Source organism: Cololabis saira, chromosome 6, assembly GCF_033807715.1.
Source record: "Cololabis saira isolate AMF1-May2022 chromosome 6, fColSai1.1, whole genome shotgun sequence".
NCBI lineage: Eukaryota > Metazoa > Chordata > Actinopteri > Beloniformes > Belonidae > Cololabis > Cololabis saira.
In genome coordinates, this window is record NC_084592.1 from 20,324,260 (window position 1) to 20,347,611 (window position 23,352).

A 23,352-nucleotide genomic window follows, 5' to 3' on the forward strand; every position below is an offset into this window, starting at 1 on the left:
CTCTGATATCACGTCATCATATCATTTACATCATATCAACAGCGAATGATCACTCGGCCAGACGGGTGCTGTAAAGTTGGGACTGTGGTTTGTCTATTTGTGCCTAAAGTGAGCCGTCATGGCCTGTGAAGCCGACGAAGTGAACGAGCGCCTCATTGAAGCGCTCAGACACAGGCTGGTGGACAAGATAAAAGTGGAGCAGGTTCTGGACTACATAGACTTTCTGCAGCCCGCACAGAAGGAGCAGATCAGGCAGAAAGCGAGGGCCGAGGGGAACATATCTGCTGCCCACGCCCTGCTCACGGCCGTGGTGAGGGCCAGACCCCACGGAGACGGCTGGTTCCAGGGCCTGGTGGACGCGCTCTGCCACGGGGGGAGTGCCGGGGCGGCCGACTACCTGCAGCTGACCCGGCCCGGGCCTGAGCAGGAGGCTGAACATGACAACTGCGTCCGACTCATCCACTTACTGGCTCCCACTCTGGCCGACATGAACACTGAACAAGTGTGTGTCCAGTGTGTCTCTAAAGAGCTGCTCACTGATGAAGACAAGGAGATTGTAAGTATCAATACGGCAACTAAAGCCTGAGTTATGGTTCTAAGTCAAAACGACGCAGAGCCTACGGCGTAGGTACAGCGTGGGCTACGGCGTAGGGTACGCGGCGACGCGCACCGTACGGTGGCTGAGTTATGGTTCTGCGTCAAAACGACGCGGAACCATAAATCAGCCTTAAGAGGGGGAAGTTGGTAAATTAACAATTTAAGAAGAAATATAAAGAAATAGTTTACTTGAGGTATAAAAGTGAAGACTGTGTTTAAAGATCACCAGCTGTGTGTGTTCTGCTATTGTGTCATCCTGTCTTTGTATGTTTATATACTTAGATATACGTATTATATTTATATCATAGTTATATAATATTTATGATAGAGCGTATATATTGTATTAAACAGGTTATTTTTGTAAAAATGATATATGTTTATAAAAATTAGTGTATAGTATAAAAAATATTTATGTTTAGTTGTGGAAAGGGGGTGGGATTAAATAAGTTTATACTTCCTCCCACTCCTTTTCGAACATGTATCTTGAAATATGTGTTTTGATGTTGGGTTTTCTTTATGTGGTGGAATGCCCACCTGTATTTGTTTTCTTATCTTTTTTCTTGTTTTTTATTTATGGGTTGAAACCAAACACAGCAGAGCCACTTCCTGGTGTGTAAATACTGTATGTAGATGTGTTGGCCCCCCGAAAACACTAGGGGGCCCCAAAGCTACGACCTCGGCCTCAGTGTACAGTATGTGGGAGGAGGGTTTTCTGTCAGAACTTCTCGGGGGTTTTCTTTTAGTTTTGTTTTCGGTTTTATTTCTGGAAATTCAGTATTCAAGATTTTTTTTTTTGTTAACAATTTTTTATTAATTTTATGCCAACTTTTTTTAAAAAGGCAGGCAGTCACAGGCACAGCTCTATACATTTTGTTGTAGCAGCATGTCCCCTATACATTTGAAAAGAACAAACGCAAAAAACAGGGGCAAAAATGTATTACAACAGTTAAAACAAAAACATTTCATATACTGTACATATTTATGCTTGTCTGTCTCCTCCTTGACCCACATACACGCTCTCACACAAACACACATTCACATCCACACACAGACCCTCGTATACACATCCTAACACTAGCAATTAGTCAACAAAAACAAAAAAAGAACCCTCCCACCCCAGTGAGTGATCTGCACCCTCCCCTCCCCGTTACACCCCTTTATAGGCAAGACTCTGAAGGCTTCTGACCAGGATTTTAAGGTCTTTTCTTTTGCTCCATGAGACCGTGCAACAGAGAGCTCAAGGGTTAAAATATCCATCAGAAGATGCCACCAGTGATCCAGTGATAGAGTATGTGGTGGTTTCCACCGTACTACCAATATTTTTTTAGCAGCAGTTAGATCGGAAAGCCAAATTATTTTTTCATGTATTGACATCGAGAATCGAGAATTATCATTCAGCAAACAAAATGCGGAGCAGCATGGAACTTCCTTATTTAAGATTTTAGATAAAGATTTGGTGACTTGTAACCAAAACAACTGTACTCCAGGGGAGATGATTCCAGCTTCATTGAATGTCTAAGTCTGGGAGTAAATTAAGATTTATTTCTAATGATACACATACAACCAGTAGTTAAAGTGGAATCTGACAAGTGGGGGGGCCCTAAAATCTGGCATTTTGGTGCAGTAGGAGAATTATTGTTTGTTGTTTCGTTTGATGTCTTTATTTCGAACACAAGCACAACAAATACAATAAAACCGCAAAATAATAAATCAATAACATAAAAAGAACAATAATAATCACTAGATAATAAATGTACCTTCTTAAACAAAGTAGACGATATTAATAAATATAAATACCAAATGTTGTTTAGTGTCATGCTCAAAAAGGAGTAGGAAGAAGTAATGAACTTATTAAATACTACCCCTAGTCTATATACATGTACACACATATATATATATATATATATATATATATATATATATATATATATATATATATATATATATATATATATAATTTAACATGTTTGGCTACTTAATCCCCTTTTGTTATGAGAAGTTGTCTAGTTATTAATCTTTATTCAATTCAATTTCATTTTATTTATATAGCATCTATTACAATAAGTTGTCTCTAGGCACTTTCCAGAGACCCAAAACATGACCCTCGAGCAATTATTACATAAACATAAACAATGGCAGGTAAAAACTCCCCTAGTGGGAGAAAAACCTTAAGCCAAACAGTGGCAAGGAAGAAAGTTTGAGCAGGACCCGGATCATAAGGGGGGAGCCTCCTGCTGAAGGCCAGCTGGGCAGAGCAGGAAAAGAGAGAACAGACACAATGGTTAGCTGGTGTACTACAGGGATGACTATATAAACAGATGTAGACAGCAGACACTGAGGGGGTCAGAGGGGGGCTGCAGGTCAGGATGTCAGCAGGCATCTACCAGACATCCATACAGACAGGTGGAAGAAAGCATTGGGGTGATCAGAGGGGGGGACTGCAGAGCAGCTCCTGAGGCTCTGGCCTGCAAACATGCACAAAAGAGAAAAGGAGGCGGCAGACCAGCCCAACAAACTACAAGAACAATGGAGAGCAATGATGGTTGTAGCCTGTTTTTTTTTTTTTTACCTAAGACGTAAAAGCTTAATGCATTGTTATTTATTGTCATAAAGAGTTTGAACTCCCCCTTTGCACTGTAGTTTTACATAAAAGGGGTCCCCAAAGAGGTCCAATAGACCCCCAAAAAGTTGAAACAGTCCTGAAACATGGGCAAGTGGGCAAACATACAAACCAAACAATGCCAGTATTGTTTTGTTTTTTGTTGCTTTCAAAAAAAATCCAAACTATACAGACGCATTGATAAACTCTGACTTTATGGTAGATCAACTCCTGGTGTTGTGTTTATGCTGTAGGTGTTGAGTGAAACACGAAACAAAGGGCCCAGGAGTGGTGCCAGGGAGCTTCTCAACAGGATTGTGAGAGGTCAAACAACCTGGTTTTCAGACTTTCTCCAAGTTCTGCTTGAAACTGAACACACAATCCTGTATCGTGAGCTGACTGGAAAATCAGGTGAGTTGGCCAAGCAGGTTGAATAACTTGTATGAACACAAACACGTTACAGGAAAGGCCATAGTGCTGTCTTTTGGGAAGGTTTTTTTTCATGCTGTTGAGAGAGATTGTGCAAAGCAGTCCCACATGAGTAATTACATCTAGTTCAAAGCACCTTTAATCCATCATTAGCGATCATTAGTATCAGGATTTATAGATAAAATCCTTTAATACGCTTAAAGCTGTCATCTCACTTGCTGATTGTTGCTCATTAATTATCTCATTGACATATTCATCATGTTTCTTTTGTAATTTCTTTCCAGAATCAGAATCAGATGAGAAACTGATTCCGATGGACATCGAACCTGCAGGAAGTGAATCTGCAGCAGCTGAAATCTGTGAGAGCCCGGAGTCTATGGTGATCAGCGTAGCCGAGGAGCCTCAGGATGAATCTGCAGGTCTGGCAGAGCGTCTGCGTTTAATCATCTCTGAAAAACTTGTGATGGTGACATAACACCTGCAGTCAGGACAGCGATTTAACACAAACTGAACCTCTGGCTGAGTGAAGAACTTCTTAAAAAAAAAAGAATAAATACATTAAAAAACACAGCAACAAAACAAGAAGGATGACAGCTCAATAAGCACAACAGTGAATGTCTTAAGAAAAATTAAAAACTGCACGTTTGGATCAGTATAAGCCACTGAGTCGTTTTCTATTTTGCTTGTGTTTGCAAAAGTATGCTGCAAATATGGTTAAACATTTTATTGAAAATGCAACAGAAACCATAGGTGCATTTTGTTAAACTTGAGTAAACAAATCTGATTATCTCTGCGGGCATTTAAAAGAGCTGAGTGTGCATTTTTCTTTCTTTTTTTTGGATGAAGTGATATATTTATGGAAACTCCCAACACAGTCAACAATGTTGCATCTTATCTGTTTTATGAATCTATTTTAATTATACCTTACTATCTTTCAGATCTGTATGCGAGTGCTGATCCGTCACCCAGCGAGGGGCCCTCACAGCCAGGTGGGACTCATTAACCCTCACTTGTGATTAAAGTATGTTCCTTATCTCCTAAGTGGGCTGCTGTGCTGCCAAAGCCCAACACGCACGGACGTTGTAAGGCTAATCTTGATGGGCTGGATGTGAAGTTTCCCCCGTAGGATCCTGGAGGCAGAATGAGAGTCGCTGGACTGCTGCTGGAAGGTGGAACAGTTCTCCATCTTGATAGTTTGACACCAGTAAATAAGTTCCACGTGTGCACCGCAAAGAACAAGAGACAGAGCTGAGGACAGCGCATAGCTGCGCTTTAAATGAGAACCACATGCAGAATGTAGAGAAGTATTTTAACTGAGGTTTGTGTGACGTGATCCCTTCCTCCACACCTCTGCGCTGGTGCAACAGTGAGATTTGATTGTTTAAAACGCCACTCCGGCGTCATCAACTCTGGTTGTGGTGTGCAAACAGAGGGAGAGCTCTGTTTGTTTTTTATAATTGGTGTTCAGTTCACTTTTATTTGTATACCGCCAATTTCCAGAAGAAAAAAAGCTCATGTAAAGGTATTTTACACAGAAGACAAGTCATATGTTGACAATCCAATTCAATTAATTTTAAATCAGTTAATCCAGTTCCTTTCAGATTCAAAGTTCATATTATCTCAATTCATGGAGAGAGAAAAAAAAGAGCAGCTTAGCTAAGGAGCCCCACAGATTGCATTGTGATGCTCTTATGAGGAACCAAAAAAAAAGCACAGCTAAGAAAACTCCAGCAGACTCGGGGAGGGCAGCCCTCTTCCCCGACCGGTCTGCCATCGGATATGACAGGAGAGAGAGGGAGCAAAAACACAGAGATTAGACCTGGGATATTTGCCTATGAGATGCAAAAGACAACGACATTAGCTGTAATAAGAGTGGTGCAAATGCAGGAAGAGTAAAAAATAAAAGAGGGAGGAAAGCGCTCAGGGAAGATTCAGAGCCCTCCGTGTCACCTCTAACTGAACGCTTTTATCAAAATGGAAAGCTTTAAGATGTTGTTTGCATCCCAAACAGTAACTGATACAAGATGCGCGCCTGTCAAGTCAACACCCTGCATCTTATTCTACTTTTCTACATGTAAACTCGATCTGCGGCTGCTCTGAAATGGACTGACTTCACTTCTGTTAGGCGTGGTCTTCTTTATCATTCTAGGGTTTGTGGATATGCCGGTTAAAGTTCAGCGAATCACAGAGACCACTCTTTGCTTCTCCTTGTTAAATCTCTACTGTATATTTCCATCAGTACTACTTGTATTTATATGCCTTCACTTGATTGAAGCGCCAGTTTAACCTTTGGCATTTCAAGTCTGGGATGAAAATTAAAAGCTGCCTGCGCAGAGGGAAAGAAAAACACTGTGTGGGGGGTTTTGAACTCATAACTGAGGGGGAGTCCAGAATTTAGAGTGGAAAAGGTTGCGGAGGGAAGAGGGGGGTGGGGGGTGCATACATGTGCGTTGTGCTTATTGTAGTCATGGATTGTCTGCAGCCTAGACAGAAAGAATGAGTCACGGCCCTGCCAGCAAATTCATGTTTAACTTAACTGGATCATATTAAGTTTGCTGCGGTCGCGAAGAGGAAAACAAAGTCAAATCCTGCTGCATAAAGGAAAAAAAAATGCTGAAAAGATATGCAGTGACATGATACACTATGCAAATAGTTTTTTTTAACACATACAGATTTTGGCTTTAGCTTACAGAGTGAAGTGCAGGGGGATGGTGTTTGTCTGTGTATGATTTCACTTTTCAGAAGGGAAGCACTATTTTTTTTAAGCTCTTTAATCACACTTGATGGCCTCATAGCTCCCCTCAGATACTTGATATATAATGCAGATATATAACCAAGGACCTGTCATGGTACTCCTTTTGGTGAGTTAAAATTCAGCGGATTAATAATTATTCCATAATAGGTTTGTGATCGTTTTTGCCCCCTTTTTAAACCAGCCTTGTCAAGACTTTGAAATCCATCCACAAACAAAGACAAACAGTTTTCGGTGCTGGCAGAGTGTGTGTAATTGTGGTTTTGCTTGTTTCTCTGAACCTTCCCTTTTGTTTGCAGATGGAAATGACTTAGCAGCAGCAGCAGCAGCAGCAGCAGCAGCAGCAGAAGCAGCCAGAGGCACAGAAAACTCTGAAATTGTTCTCCGAGATTATCAGATGGAAGTCGTCACACCGGCCTTGGAGGGGAAAAACATCATCATATGCCTCCCCACGGGAAGGGGTAAAACCAGAGCCGCTGTCTACGTTACCAAAAAACATCTGGACGGCAGGAGGGCGGAGGGAAAGTCAGGGAAGGTGGTTGTCCTGGTGAACAAGGTACTGCAGTCCCAGTCTGGTACATCTGACTTTTTGGGCTTTCACTATAAGGCGAACCCTCCTCTGTCCTTTTCGGATCCAAGGAAAACACAGTTAATTTGCACATGTGGGACACCTCACCGCAAATTCCATGCCATAGGGTTTAAATGTTCCCTTTAGTTGATAGTTTGCACATATGAGATCTCCTCTGAACTGGGCAAACCCTCTCTTTGGATTTAAACATTTTCCAGCTATAAAACTATGCACTTGTGTTTTTGAAGAGCCATTAAAAGGACTAAAAGCCATAATAGTTGGGCAGATGAATGACTGTGGGAGACGTGGCTCTGCAGAAAAAGGGAGCCCACTCCTTTTTGTAAGCATCAAAATGCTCCATGAGTGTGCAACTAACTGGAAGCCCCAGCCTTAAACAACATGAATAAAGTCCTGAACATATTTAGCTGTGGTGGGTTTTAACATGGAAGCAAGCGAGCAGCCGCTTATATCATCTGGAGCTGTGTGGTTGCAGGAACAGCGCACTCATTCCTGCAGCTTGAAATATTCTGGGCTCTGTTCCCCCTTCAGGTTCCTCTCGTGGAGCAGCACTACACCAAAGAGTTCCTGCCCTTTCTGAAGCACGCATATAAAGTGGAGAGAGTCACAGGATGCAGCCCGCTCAAAATCTCCTTCGCCCAGATCGTGCGGAAAAATGACATCATCATTTGCACGGCCCAGATTTTGGAAAACTTCTTGGATATGGCCAACAGCGGGGAGGATGAAGGAGTGAACTTGAGCGGTACGATTTGTCATCATCATTTTGCAAAAGCTGACCCAACACCTTCTCTTTTCATTCAGTGAGCTTAGTCACAACTACGGTTATTCCCTGCTGAACAAGCACACTTGTGCAGCAGATTGTAAAAGAATAGAGGACATATGATCCTTTGGAAAAGCGGCTTTTTTACCAACACAAAACATATTTAGCTCAACACTTGTATCCTTGATACATGCATTTCTAAGACCTCTGCACCGTCCCCACAATAAAAGAAATCATTAAATAATACAATAAAAAGTATTAGAAAAAAAAAATTGTCAAAATTAACAAACAAAAATTTAAGATCAAACTAAAGATCGATTTCAGTTTATAATTAACACTTTCTATGTTAAATATTTAATTAATCATTCTTATTAATTTATCCTTGGGGAGACTACATTTTCAGTGACAGCAGTATGTTCAAATTATTTTAAAAACATGATTTAGGACACACTAATGTTTCAACCGAAATCTTGTTGGTAAAAAAAATAAATTAAATAACTTTGGTTAATTTGGTTAAAACATCTCAGCTTTTTACTTTAACATTTAAGGAAGAGAAAAATTGAAAAACAAAATAAAACCTTTAGCCAAAACCTGTCGTGGACCTGACTTCAGACACTGACACGTTCTGGAGTAGAAACCCACCCGGAGGACCGGCAGCGTCTCCCCCGACAGAATCCTGTCAGAGTCTCCGACTTCTGCTGCTCACTCCTGCTGGCACCCACCAGTCCAAGGTGGAATAGCCACCTCTGAGGAACATATGCTGTTTATTGAAACGCCTGAAAGCGTGTTCTTTCTTTCTCTTTTTTTTTTCTCCCTCCTGGTTTCCAGGCCACACGTCTGCTCAAACCATCAGCGTGTGGCTGATCAAACTCACATGAGATTTTCTATCACCCACAATACATCAAGCTGCCACTCTGCATCTCCCTTCCCTCCACGGACAAATTGGAAACATACCGGTTTAGCTCGAGTAAATGTAATTCACCTTGCTCACACAATAGTAAAATGCAAATCATCTGAAGAGAAGTTACTGTATTTTTGAAGCACGCAGTTCTCCAAAATATGTTATTGAGCGGTTTAAAGTGCTGCATCAGATGTTCCTAGGAAAGTGTTGGTTTGTGTGGGAGGATCCCTCTCAAACAGAGGCTCTTAATCTGTCAGGGAAATCACCTTTTTTATTTAAGAAACAGAAACAAACAGCTTAAATTTAGCAGCGCTGTTTTAAGGGAACTGCTAAAGTTCATGCTAAAGTCTTACCAAATAATCCTCCAATGCTCTTCTGTACCAGTTTGTCGTTGTGTTTTCGTGACATTAACGGCGTTATGTCATCTCTTCCGTTAGATCTGACCTTGATTGTAATAGATGAGTGTCACCACACTCAGAAAGATGGAGTCTACAAACACATAATGATGCGCTACCTGACACGGAAGTTCAAAAACAAGCGGCACCACAAGCTGCAGAAGAAAACGGAGCCCCTCCCGCAGATCCTCGGCCTGACTGCCTCGCCAGGCGTTGGGGGAGCCACAAAACTAGACAAGGCTGTGGAGCACATACTGCGAGTAAATACTGTCCCCCGCCTTTCTGTGGATGCATATAGATAATTATATCCACACATATAAGTCTATGTTCTGTTAGCTAATGTAATCCTATGAAGCAATGGCTTGACTGTTGTATATGTGACACAATTTGATTAAGAGTGGTTATCAAAGAGAATTAACCATGGTTTTTGGATTTCTTTCCATCAGAGTTAGTGATATTTTATGTTTTCTTTTCTTGTTCCTGCCCGGTTTTTTTCCTCCCTAAGCCAAGCTTGGAAGTTTCCCATTGCCATAAGCATTTTCTTTTTTTTAAAAGACCCCAAAAAAACAGCTGCATGTTTCCAGCTGCCTAGCACACAGAAACTGGGTTGTAAAAGTCAGCATCACTTGTAAATTTACGTATGTGTGAAATTATTTATAGATTTGTGCAAACCTGGACGCTTCCAAAATCATGACAAGTCTTGGGGACTTCAAAAAAGAGCAAAGGAAATCAATTCTCCCCGCTGAAGACAGGAAACAGGTACGTAAGATTGTTTTACGACGAGCTTGTTTTCAATGCTGCGTTATTTGTGTTTACAACTAAATATCCTTTGCAGGATCCCTTTGGCGATGTCATCAAGCGCATCATGAATGCCATTCATGAGCACGCCCAGCTGAGCGTCACCTGTGACCTGGGCTCTCAGAACTATGAACAGTGGGCGGTGCACAAAGAACGACAGGGTGAGCACAGATGTATACGCTCATCCTTTGGGGTTCAGGATACTCCGCGATTTTGGAGACACTGTAGATCTAAATTATCTTTAAAAAAATCTATCTATCTAAAAATCCAAGCCCTATTTCTCAGATGTGACAGCTCATAGCATGGTGGTTTGTAAATAACACTATTCCGATCTCATGAGGACTGGATAGAAATTATCAGATTTTTTTATTTTTATTTTTTATTTTACAAAATTGCATTATTAATTTATTTATTATGTATCACTAAATTTCACCGTTAAAAATTACAGTAAATATCAGGCGGGGAATATGCGTAACCATCAACATTCTGTAGCAGTTGTAGGTAATGAGCTGATGTCAGTTTTCAGACCCCTCCTGCAACTTTCTTTCTTTTTTTTTTTTTCAAAAAAGTGACGAAAAAGTAGCGAAAAATCAAGCGACTTTATTCAGGTGTCGTTGAAGACTTTGAGAACAATACAACCCTTAAAGTTAAGGCGCATTTCAACTACTGAGTTCAGGATAAATCTGCTGTAATGCGGCTCCTTCAGCCGGCGTGTCTCCATTAGTGATGTGCAGATCAATACTGAAATATCGATACTTCTGATACCAGATCTGGATGCTTTCAAATTGATTCTCAAATGAAAATATCGATATTTTTGATACTTCAGTCATTTGTGGTAATGTATATCATTAACAGGAATACGGTGGAAAGTAACTAAACTATTCAGATTTTGTCTAAATGACACGCTGTTGGTAGGAACTACTTTTTTTCATTTTCATCTTTATAGTAGTTCTTATTTTTGTTTATTATTCTCTAATTTATTTTAATGGTTTTATTATTTTACTTAGGATCTTTTTTTAATGATGGACACACCTTTTTCAAACAGTCAGGTTTTTCTGTTGTAACAGCTCGGCTATATTGTGAATGAGGCCGCTACCTCAGTATACTTCTGACTTTAACATAAATAGCTAAATAAGTGACTGATGTCTTTTATCCTTAAGCTATCAAAAACACACAATTTTTTTGGATTTTCCGGGCACATTAGGTGTATTTGCACAATGTATCCGATACCAACCTGAATTTTATCCAATATCGGATCGGAAAGGAAATCGGTGGTATTGAACATCACTAGTCTCCATGACAACGTGGCGCCACACAAGAACCTTTGACTGAAACAACAGCGCCGCCGACCGCCAGGGGGTGGTAGTGCACATTTTTTGAATTTCGCAGACTTCAGAAATGTTTCTAATTTTGAAATATTTCAAATTGGACAGCGAATCCAGAGCTACAGCAACTTCTACTGTTCGAAATTTGGTAATTGGATAAACAGAAATGACAAGGCTGCTTCTTTGCTGTTCTTTTTTTTTTGTTTGTGGGTTTTGCGAAAGTATTGGATTCGGACTAGGTGTCAGCTGATACTCAAAATCAAATCATTCGGATTTGGGATTAAAAAAATATGAGCTTTTACTGACATTGTACATTTATAAATGTGTTTATAAAATCCCATCCCATGTTTTCACCCCAGTCCTCCTACCTAAGTCAGTCCTGGGCATTTGCTCACCCTCTGCCAACCCAGGGAGGGCCCTGCACTGAGCTCAAGTCTCCTCCTTATAATTATTAAACTTTTTAAAAAGCCTGTTTATTACACACATGTTCTGAGAGTTTCAGACAACCCCATGGTTTATATGGATCTGAAGGAACGTGTCTCCTTCCATTTCAGCTGCAAAAGAGGGAGATCAGACTGTGCGGGTTTGTGCCGACTACCTCCGCCGGTACAACGATGGCCTGCTTCTCAGCAACACCATTCGCATGTACGATTCCCTCAGTTGTCTGACAAAATACCACGACGAACAACTCAAGAAGAAAGCAACCCCTGACGAGGAGGAGAAGATAAATATAACAGATACGGAGAGATTCCTTTTCAATTTGTTTAAAGGTATTTGTCTTACCATTCGCCCATAGTATTTTACACATATAACACAGGTTTACGCAGATTTACCTCCGTTCTTTAAACGCTACTTCCTGCAGACAACAAGGATGAGCTGGAGAGACTTGCAAAGAATCCAGAGTTTGAGAACGACAGCCTGTCAAAGCTGAGGACTAAGATTCTGCAGGAGTTCAGCAGTAGGGATAAGGCCAGAGGGATCATTTTTACCAAAACACGTCACAGCGCCATCATGCTCGATCAGTGGATTAAGGAAAACCCCAAGTTTGCTGACATTTCAGTGAAATCTGCACATTTGATTGGAGGAGGCGACCAGAGCGATGTTAAACCAATGACTTCTGTGAGTAAACGTTACACATATTATGTGCAAACATTTACTCCCAGTATATTAAACAGTTTACAGCAGATGGAACCTATACTTACAATTCTTGTAAAAAATAAAAAAATAAATCTCTCCATCAGGCGGAGCAAAAGGATGTCTTGAAAAAGTTCAGCACTGGTGAAGTGAACTTGCTGGTTGCTACGACTGTGGCAGAGGAAGGCCTGGACATACCTGCCTGCAATTTCGTGATCCGTTACGGACATGTCACAAATGAGATTGCTATGATTCAGGTCAGTGATGTCACTTCTGTTTTATCTTTTCGGTGCATGTGAAAGGTCCGTAGAATTGCAGAGCCGAGAGCCCACAACAAAGGGGGGTTCATCTCCCACACAGATGACTAATTCTGAAATGCAGTCAAGGCTGCTCCTCCTAGAAAACAGAGCTGCTACTGTACATGTTCAGGATGAAATACCTGCGTAGATGAGGATTACAGAGTCATTACACTGTTAAGCACCAAGCGATAGAGTTACAAAGATTCATAGCAAGAATTAGGGTCGTACAGGTGTTGAAAGTTTCCTGAATCCTTCTATGGGAAGTAATTCTGGAAATATCTTGTTTCCATGTGAGTACAGGAACATTTACTGGAATTAAGGCATTAAGTTTATTTGATTATTAGTACAATTCAACAACAAGGTGATACAAAATGCTTTACAGTGATATTAAAACATCAACACAGAGTAGAAAATGAAAAAAATAAATGAAAAGCATGATTTAAAATTTTAATATAAAAAGGGAAAGAAAGAAAGAAAGAAAGAAAGAAAGAAAGAAAGAAAGAAAGAAAGAAAGAAAGAAAGAAAGAAAGAAAGAAAGAAAGAAAGAAAGAAAGAAAGAAAGAAAGAAAGAAAGAAAGAAAGAAAGAAAGAAAGAAAGAAAGAACAATTGATGAAACGGTAGTTAGAATATGATTACATTTTGAAACTCCCGCTCAAAAGTAAGAGTACATTAGCTGACTTGCAAGGAAACTTAAAGGCATTGGCTGGTACAGAACTTCACCAGAACGCCAAGACCTTGTCTTCATCAAAACCAAGTGGTGATGACTGCATTTATACATCCCCTATCTAGTCTCGTCGACCACTCAAAGCGCGTCATGAGCCATATTCACTCATACACATACTGTTTTAGATTTCCGTTCTTTGAAGTCTACAAAGTAGTTTTTTTGCCCTTTTTGTGCACACAATCAAACCCAGATGGATGCATCAGAGGTAACCATGACTCTGTGTCTTGCCAAAGGACACTTGTGTCGTGTGACCTGCGAGGCCGGGAATCAAACCACCAACTTTCCGGATTGCAGTCAACTTCCCAACTTCCTAAACCACAGCCACCCAGGGAATGCACCCTTAGAGTCATACCCCAGTCAGAATACCAGAGTACCACTGGCCTCAAGTCCAGATAAACAGGGAGGGTTGCGTCAGGAAGCCAAATAAATTTTGAGCGTATCCAATTTTTTCGCCAGCTAGCTATTGTTCAATCAAAGGAAATTAATGTTCTTTTTCATTCTGCTTGTCTGAATCAATATTTGTTCGTCAATTCTTACCCTAGAAGTAATAATTAATTGACCAATATTCAGTGTCATGTTTGACTTTTTTTTTAATACTCTTTTTATTGGTTTTTCAATTTTATGGGTACAAACATTAGAACAGAACAAAACGAGACACAACAAAACATAAAAATAAAATAAAAAAACCCACCCCAAACCAACAGTACGCGCTGCGCAGTACGTATGCATGAAATGAATAAGTAAATAAATAGGTAAATTAAGAGACAGGTAAACGAAGAGCACATACATGGAATAAGTGAAAGAAAGAATAGGCAGTCTTCATCCTTCAGGGGCAGAAGCTGAGTTAGAGTTAAGGCTTCTGTAAGAAGGAGTGCAATGATTCCCAGATCCTCCAAAATTGTCCGATTTGTGATTAAGGTCAAGAGTCAACTTCTTGAGAGGAATAATAGCAGAAATCTGTGATATCCACATGCAGTGTTGTGCATGAACGCGTTCAAATGAACACGTTCATTTCTGTGAGAACGTTGAACTGAACGCAACATATTTACAAATACAGAACTTGAACGTGAACTTGTTCATTCTGCAGATCATGAACTGGAATTTGAACTGTTCATATTATGTGAGTTTCAGCTTCACTGTTTAGGTCCAATTATTGCGGAATAATCCTTCTCATTTCACCAGCGGGCGGGGCACATTTAAAATACTCGACAAGGTCGGTGCTGTCTTTACGAATGAAGGCTTATTTATGGTTCCGCGTTACACCAACGCAGAGCCTACGGCGTAGGGTACGCGGCGTGCGTACCGTATGGTTCGCGTCGGCGCGTTACCTAAGCCGTAGGCTACGCCGTCGATTTAACACGGAACCATAAATCAGCCTTGACAGGTGAAGAGAGGCGTTGCAGACGCAGCGTCAGCGAGCCGTCAGATGATGATCCGTTTATCATTATCTGCGGGAATTTTACACATCGTCTCCCAAAGAGTCCGACGGTAGAAATCTAACCTTTCTGTGCAAATTATGTCCACCTGCGCTGAGAAAACAAGTCCGAGCGTCTGCCTCGTCAACTTCACATTTAAAAAAAAGTTAAAAGTTATGTGGAGTTAAAGCATCCGTTCAGTGGGAGAAAATATCTGCGAGTCCTTAACAATCAAAAGAGTTCCCAGAAAGACCAAGAAGACCCAACAGCCCCAAACGACCCAGTCCCACTGCTGCACCTTCAGGGGGTTGATTAACCTGCAACAGGTAGACACATTGATAATGGACTACATTGTTGGAGATTTACAGCCTCTGAATAAAGTTGAAACGCCACTAGGACAAAACATGATTGTAGACAGCAGTGGTCTCCAAACCTGTCCTGCATGTTTTACATGTTTCCTTGCATCATCACACCTGATTCTAATTAATGGTCGTCATCAGCTTGTCCAGGTCTGCACAAGTCTGTTAATGACAGTCATTTTTATCAGGGTTCTGAGGGGAAGTATCTAAAACCTGCAGGACAGGGGGTCCTGAGGACCAGGGCAGAAGACCACTGGTAAACGGTAAACAGTTTTAGGATAGGGGGGGTGTTTCATTCGTACTTCTTACCTAAAAATATTGAAATGAACTGAACTTGAACTAGTTCAAAATGAAAATGGTGAACTATGAACATGAACTGTTCATTTTTCAACTATGTGAACTGAACTTTGAACTAGTCCATGAGAAGTAGGAACTTGCACAACACTGTCCACATGTCGACTGTAGGGACCTGTGGAGTTGACCAAGACTTTTTTTTTATTGTTAAAGAAATACCTCAGATGACATTAGACCTCTGGCTCAAGTGTTCATTATAAAAGCCACAGATGTAAGAAACAACAATTGAGAGTGTCGTAACACCGTCCACCAGGAAATTAAAGCCGTGGAAAATAACCGGGGTCATAGGCTGAACTTGTAACAGTGAGTGGTTTCTTAACGTTGACTCAGCCTTTACGTTCTGCAGTCTCAAGGCCGAGGGAGAGCTGATGACAGCACTTACACCGTGGTTGATGTCAAGAACTCTGGAGTAGCTGAAAAGGAGGTTGTCAATGAGTTCCGGGAAGACATGATGAACAAAGCCATTAATAAAATCAAAGCTTTGAAACAAGCGGACTATGACGAACAGGTATATCTGAACACGTTAATCATTTAAATCTCTATTTCAGTTTCTCCACTCTGCTCTAAGATATTTTTTTTTTCCTCAGATTAATACGTTTCAGATGCAGGCTATAATGGAGAAGAAGATGGGGGAGAAGAAGCAGAATAAGAAAACCATAAGGAATGAGAGCCCATCTGCCGTTAAGTTCAGCTGCAGAAATTGCCGCAAGCACGTCTGCACCGGCGAGGACATCCACATCATCGAGAACATGCACAGAGTCAACGTCACCAAAGAGTTTAGGTATTAATAACAATCCAGACCTCACTCTGTGTTATTTCTGTCTTGTTTGGCTCCGACGATTAATTCCGTTACATTTTCAACAGTAAACTTTTCAATCAGAGAGAGAACACTTCTCTTCAGGAACGCCTCCTGGATTACGAGACCAATGGCATCATAGCCTGCAAAGAGTGCGGGCAGGTAAATATATGTCAGGCTTTTTAGATTGTTCTTAGGTTTGTTTCAGGTTTGGTAATTTAACATAACTATGCTGTAACAGGATTTAAATCATGGAAGGCTCAGTCATGTGGCTAAAGAGCCTAAGTCAGTGATTCTTAACCATAGGGCCGCGGCCCACACTTGGGCCGCGAGCGCCATCTAGTGGGCCGCGAAAAAAAATCAGTTTTGTACATGTGGGCCGCGAGGGCCGCGGGACTGCATAGCAACTCCCGACCAAATGAGGAGTAGAAGACACTCAGCTAGCTGTACGTGTAATAGTAAGAGAAATGGTGTGTATTTACAGAGTACATTTAGATCCGCTAGGATCAGGGATCGATTACTTGGGTCTGCGCCCAGAGCGAGCGAGCGAGCGAGCGCGGCGGGATCATTTATCCCGACGCGTCCCCGTGGCCGGGGAGGTCGGTGCCGCTCGGGCCGCGGCTCCGTCGTTTACTGCTGAAGGATTGTACATGTAGATGCGTAGGCTGGACTGTTGTTCGGGCTCGCAAAAGCATCGGAAAGTGACACGGCTGCAGCAGCCAGAGAGCTGCGGTGCAGCTGATCAGGCTCGGATGAAATCCGACACGCGCAGTCCTGACAACTTATTAATGTAAATAAAACTTAGTAAGTTACTTAGTAAGTAATTAGCTTGACTCTTACAGAGATGAGAAGCGTAATAGGTGGAAAGGAAAGTTCAACCCGGAATGGACAGATTCATCCTGGTTCAGTCTTCCCAGGGGACAAAACCAGTGTCTCATACGTTCAGGGACCGTGGCGTTCAAAGTGCGAAAGTAAAACGCCACTGAAACAAAACACAAAGTTTTTCATCAAACATATTCACTCAAGTCTGAACTGAAGTCACAGAAAAATAAACTGACCATCTTAAAACATCCTGCCCATGTTTGGGTCCAGATACAGCTGTGAAGCAGCTTTCTCCACAATGAACATAATTAAAACTAAATATCGTTTCAGGCTCATCAATGAGCACCTCCACATGCATATGAGAACCTGACACCATCCAGCCCAGATTTAAAGTCCTGGCAGGAGAAATTAGAGTTCAGTTCTCTCACTGAACAACAGAAAGTGGGGGCATAAGATTAAGGGGAAGAAAGAAAAACTGCAAAACTGTTCAATTGTTAAGATGTGTTTATATTAATTTATTATAAAAATGTGTTGAGACAATTAACAAAGAAAAGGGGAAATTCAAACTGCTGGTAAAGAAATAAAATAAGATAGCATTTGAAAAATAAAATAAAATCTATTTTATTTTTAAGAGAAAAAATATGTGTAATTGAAGTTACACATGTTAATGGGCAAATATGTTCTGGTCCTTCGCTTGAGTAAATTTTCTCTAAATGGACCTCTTAAAGTTGAATACCCCTGCTATACAGTGTTAATATTTAACGGGCCCCGGGCCACTCTGTACTGAAAAAATTGGGCCCCAAGGTCAGAAAGGTTAAGAACCCCTGGCCTAAGTGATGTTCAAAGCAAGTGTGAAAATTCAAACAAAGATTACATAACAACATGCACCAGCGATTAACACAGAATTTCAGCATAAACATGCAAGAGGAAGTGAATGCATGAGGCCGCGGCAAGACGGTGGAAGATTATTCTGACTCATCATTTACTTGTAACTGTTGGTCCACCCTCCGTTCTTTGATTCAGCTCACCCCGCTGTATTCTGTGGCAGAGTCATGTTTCATTCTTTTAAACCAGAGGATGATCTCGCAGCTGAGGCACTCGCCACTGGAAAAGTTAGCATCAGTTTCCTGCCTTTGTTGAACTGCTTAATCATCAAAACCAAATGAAAGACCAACATAACTCTTTTCCCGGGATCTGCCAAACCTGCACATCTGCTCACTTTAACGCATGAATGTCGAAGAAGCTGCTCTTTAAAGTTCAGTTCCCCAAATGTATTGCCAGGCAGGTATTAGGGTACATGGCTGACATTCCTTTCAACTGCTCAAACAAGTTACACTAATAAGGTCGCTGCAGGGAACCCTTCAGGAACTTGCATCATCAAGAAATGCAACATATCGTCAAAAATGCTACAGTATGCCTGTTGACTTTCCCAATACTGTCTCACTTTTGAAACAAAAACATCATCTTATCATAGTTCATTTAAGCATTAGGCAAGTGCAACCTCAGATGAGTAATATATATTTAGTTGTTGTTTTTTTTCCTCCCATACGGCCATTGTTTATTTAACAAAAATGAAGCCAAAAAGAATAAATTATGCGGGCAATACTAAGTACCCACGCACCGGTTCTATAGGATTCAAGAGTGTATGTTGCAATCAGGTGCTTAAAATCATCAGAACCTTGCTGAACTGATCGTCAGCAGGTGTGCAGATTTCTATTAAAGCAGGTGTTTTGCGGGGAAATACATAAGTATTTGAAGTAATTGTTGTTGTGCATCAATTTGAAGAAGATAAAGACATTTCATAGTCATTTGGAGGTTGGTATGCCAAGTGGAGGACACTTGTCAATCTTTCCAGTAGTGCACATTCCAGCAAATCTACCCCAAGATCAGAAGGTGCAGTCCCTCAGACGAGCACAAAAAGAAATCCAGTAGCTACATCTCAGTCCCCACAGTTCTCACTGAGCATGTTCATTGTTCAAGTCCAGGAGAATGAGAAGAAAACTGAACAAGTATGGTTTGTTAGGAACGGTTGGCATGAGGAAAAAGAACATGCAAGTGCATCTAACGTTTGCAAAACTGCTTCTGAACTAGTCTCAAGTCTTCTATGGTCAAAAGGAAATGGACAAATGAGACCAAAGTGAAAGTGTTGACCCTTAAAAGTAAAATATTTTACCATTTTCCACAAAATGAAAACAGTTTGGGGTATTCTTAATGAGGTGTCTGTGACATGTATTGCTCAAAACACAATAAGAACCAGTCTTTCCAGCTCCTGTTTCACCCTGTATAAACTCAGGTCATCAGTATTTATTTACCTTGTTTGCGTCGCTTTAACGCAAACAAGCCGCTTCTCTACTGCCCCTCTTCTCATCCGGGAGAACAGGCGTGAAAACGACACACCCCTCCCTGCTTCTATGGAAAACATGGCTACCAGCTTCGAAAAAAACACAGCTGTTCAGCCGTAAATGTTTGAACCCATGCATGTGTGTGTAGGGAAGGGTTATGATTTTCTGCTTTAAAACGCTATCATATGTCCGGGTGTGACCTACCCTGATAGATCTGACCCACATCTGAAAGGGTCTGAACACGATCCAAAGGGCCTCTCCATTCAAGGGGCGGCACCAAGAGCACTTAAGGGCTTGACATTATATGTTTCTAGGAAAAAATACACCAAGGATGCAACAATGGCCGGGTTTCCCAGATCAGTTAAGTAGTTCTTAACAGCGAAAGACTTCTTTCAAACCTTCTTAAGGAGCCTGTGAAAGAAAATCGCGTTTCCCAGAGTCGCTCTTAGCTTAAGTATCTCTTTCATTAAGAAGGAAATGAAAGATGCTGCTGACCCAGTCTTTACAACCATCTTAGTGAACAAAGACTCACAGATCCAGCCGCGTCAGGCAAATCAATATCACACCAAGCAATGAGATATTAAAACAATGCACCCCGCACAAATTTTGATTTATTTTATACTTTAGATTTATATTGTTTAGCATTTATTGGTGACAGCAAAGGGGGAAAAAAAGAATATAAGAAGAAAATAAGGAATAACAAGTGTGTTCCTGTATATGCTTTATGCGCACAAATAAAACGATCATCATGAATATCATTTATTTGATAATTTGGCTGCTATATACAGCATGTTCTCGCTGCAAATCAACCGCGTCACCGTGCGCGAAGCAGAACTGTTTATATGAACGCATTCGTGCGTCAGCACTTCAGTCCCCTGGACGTGTGTCGGACCGGGCTGTCAGGCAGCCGTGACACCTGCGCCGTGCCCGAGCCCGAGCGCACCTATGTGATGACAGGGAAGCAGCAGCTGATCAACGGGATCCTTTGATGAATCGTTCATACAGTCTCAAATATAATCAATGGTGTCGGTTTATATTAAAGAATCTTTTTGCCCAGAAGAAAAAAGAGCGAAGACAACGACCCATAACTATTTTCTTCTCTTGAAAAAACCCACCTGCCGACTCGCGCTGTATACAGCGCGAGTCGGGATGCAGCATCATTCAGAAGAGCAGGAATACGTGCGAGGCGGGGATGATCTCTGCAATCTGAAGCCCTCTATAATTGTAAAAAGAATTTCACTTATCACGGGTTCTTTTTGGAACATAACCCCTGCGAAAAACCAGGGTTTGCTGTAATTCCACGTTGCGATTTGCGAAACTCGCCTTCTCTTGGCTCATGTTTTTGAACGCACACACACGCCCACCCCGTTTACTCCCGGTTTCCGTGTGTGGGGAAAAAAAGCCTCACTGTAGCCAGAAATAACGGAGTAACACACCGTTTGGATGAAAAAGGGTCATTGAATTATATTTATCATCTTAATTTTTTATTATAACGCACAGGCAGCAGGGAATTAGTGCGTTAGGTAGCAGTGCTGCGTGTGAAAATGCGCTGATAGTGATCGGTGATCGATTTGCCTGGCATCGATTCATTTGGTTTCAGAACCGTACAGCTGCTCCAAAGAGCGTCTGAAAGAGCGAAACTAAAGGACGGTGTTAAGAAGTCATCTGGGAAACACCCGTATCTTAGGATTCTCTCTTAGTTCAAACCTTCTTTGAACCTCTCTTAAATCCTTAAGAGAGGTTGGATCTGGGAAACCCGGCCAATATCTGTTTGATGCAAAGCATGTCCTTTGGAAACATCTAATCTCCATGCAGGCTGGAGTCTGCAGCCTGATCATGAAGAGAAATGACCCATACGTGACCTGCATCATATGCACATAATATCTAATGATTCAATTATTTTCCCACCCTGACTACATTTAAATCTAAACCACAAACCATCAAGGAAGTGGAGCAATTTGGTTTGGAAGAATGGGCCACGTCTGGCCCAAGCCAGATGTGAAAGCATGATTTAGTCATACAGGAAAAGACTACTTCAACTTTGTGTCTGAAGATAGATCTCTGAGATACTGAACCATAGGGGGACTTAGTATTGCCCACATTTTCTTTTCTTTTTATATACGTGTGTGTATAGATAGATAGATAGATAGATAGATAGATAGATAGATAGATAGATAGATAGATAGATAGATAGATAGATAGATAGATAGATAGATAGATAGATAGATAGATAGATAGATAGATAGATAGATACAGTACATACACACACATTTATACAATGATAATGGCAAGGTGAAAATGAGCTATATCTTATTCCTCTTACTGGTATTTGCCCGAGATCCTTGATATAACATTTTAGCTTTGGCCTCTTGATTAAACCAAAATTACTGAAAGGAGCAAATTTAGCCTTGGCCTGAATGCAGACTGATACTCTGCCCCAAAAAGATTAGGATTGACGTTAACAATGATTTGTCTCCCAGAATCGTATGGATGAATCATCATTTATGCCTTAAAATCATGCTTCCTTTGTTCATTGTCGTTCTGCATCGAGACGCCTGATGTATGTTCTGACCCATTTGCATGCAATTGCTTAAATACATCTACGGAAATCTGGATCATCTCTCAAGTCTTATTCTTGGTAACTTACACACCCAGATATTCACCTAGTCGGAAAGAACATATTAAAGAGCATTTAGTAGGTTTTTCCATGACAACCCTTCATGAACAGATGATTTTTATCATGCACCTCCACCCTCCTCAAGACAGAGGGGTATCAACTCTGGCTCAAGACTCTACCCTAAACTATTGGCTGCATTCAGACAGGGTTCGTTTCTTCAGTAATGTTGAGCAAAGCTGTCAAAAAATGGAACAAATGATGTAAAGTAATCAGAAATAAAAATGTGTTGCAAAAACATTTGAGAGAAATGTGAGTGGGTCACATGACATCCAGCTGGAACTGTATTTAGATACTGTGTACATGCATATGATGGCTGCAGTTTAGGATTAATTAGCCCTGTTAAACTGATGGATTGTCTTGGTTTTGTTTCTCTTCATGTTTCTTTATGAACATCTGTCCTGCAGAACTGGGGTTCAATGATGACGTACCGTGGGATTGAATGTCCTTGCCTCCTTGTGAAAAACTTTGTGATGGACATCAGTGGAAAGAGGATTAGCAATTGCACTAAGTGGAGTGAACTCCCCATCAACTTCCCGGCCTTTGACTACATTGAGCACGCCACCCAGATGGCGGACAGTTCAGATGAAGAAGAAACAGAATCAATGAATGAATGAATGACAGAAAAACCATCACCTATCTTTTTCCTCCTTTTATTCAGCATTATATCTTTTACATTGCTAAAAAATAAATAGAAATATTCATCCTTTCACTGCTAAACTGTCAAGACTTCTGATTATGTCGATTAAATGTTTCACTGGATCAAATCCATTCATTTACTGACAAAATGATTTTTGTTCAAGGATTTCAAATCATGAATGTGTTGAAGTATTGTGGAAATGCAGCTGGTATGAAATAAACTGGAGAAAAGTGATTAATAAAATGCTATATAATTTCTCTCCAACCGTTGTCTCCTGAGATGGGAGCCAGTGAGCCAAAGATAGCCCCTCAGAGCCCAACTGTCAACTGTCGTGTACAGAAACAGGTGCTGTTGATTTTCCATTTAATTATCTGTCAGAATCGCGACTATTGAGACCGCAGGTGCTGTTGTCAAGAGTCCACATATGTATAAATATCCCGATCGATTTGGGCCACCTTACGACTTTTTACAGAGCCTTAATAATCAAAAATACCTTTTGGATGCAACGCTGGATTTGAATGTGTGAGTAATGAATCGAGAAGAGTAAGACATCATTGTTACTGTTAAACGTGTTGATTTACATACATATGAACTGTTTTAAAAAAGAAAAACTATTTAAAAAAGAAAAAACATCAATAGTCACTGAAACT

The 23,352-nt window shown here is 40.9% G+C and overlaps 1 protein-coding gene across 1 annotated transcript; it reads left to right on the top strand.

Annotated features, from left to right (window-relative positions):
- The first annotated feature begins 25 nt into the window (after window positions 1–25).
- ifih1 (interferon induced with helicase C domain 1) lies at window positions 26–23,301 on the top strand. Its single transcript, XM_061723582.1, has 16 exons — window positions 26–556; window positions 3,451–3,607; window positions 3,910–4,044; window positions 4,564–4,614; window positions 6,677–6,933; window positions 7,495–7,705; window positions 9,062–9,279; window positions 9,680–9,778; window positions 9,855–9,978; window positions 11,697–11,912; window positions 12,005–12,261; window positions 12,384–12,533; window positions 15,775–15,936; window positions 16,016–16,209; window positions 16,293–16,386; window positions 22,470–23,301. The coding sequence occupies exons 1-16, from the start codon at window positions 119–121 to the stop codon at window positions 22,677–22,679; spliced, it is 2,973 nt and encodes a 990-aa protein (XP_061579566.1). The 5' UTR covers window positions 26–118; the 3' UTR covers window positions 22,680–23,301.
- Window positions 23,302–23,352: the final 51 nt, after the last annotated feature.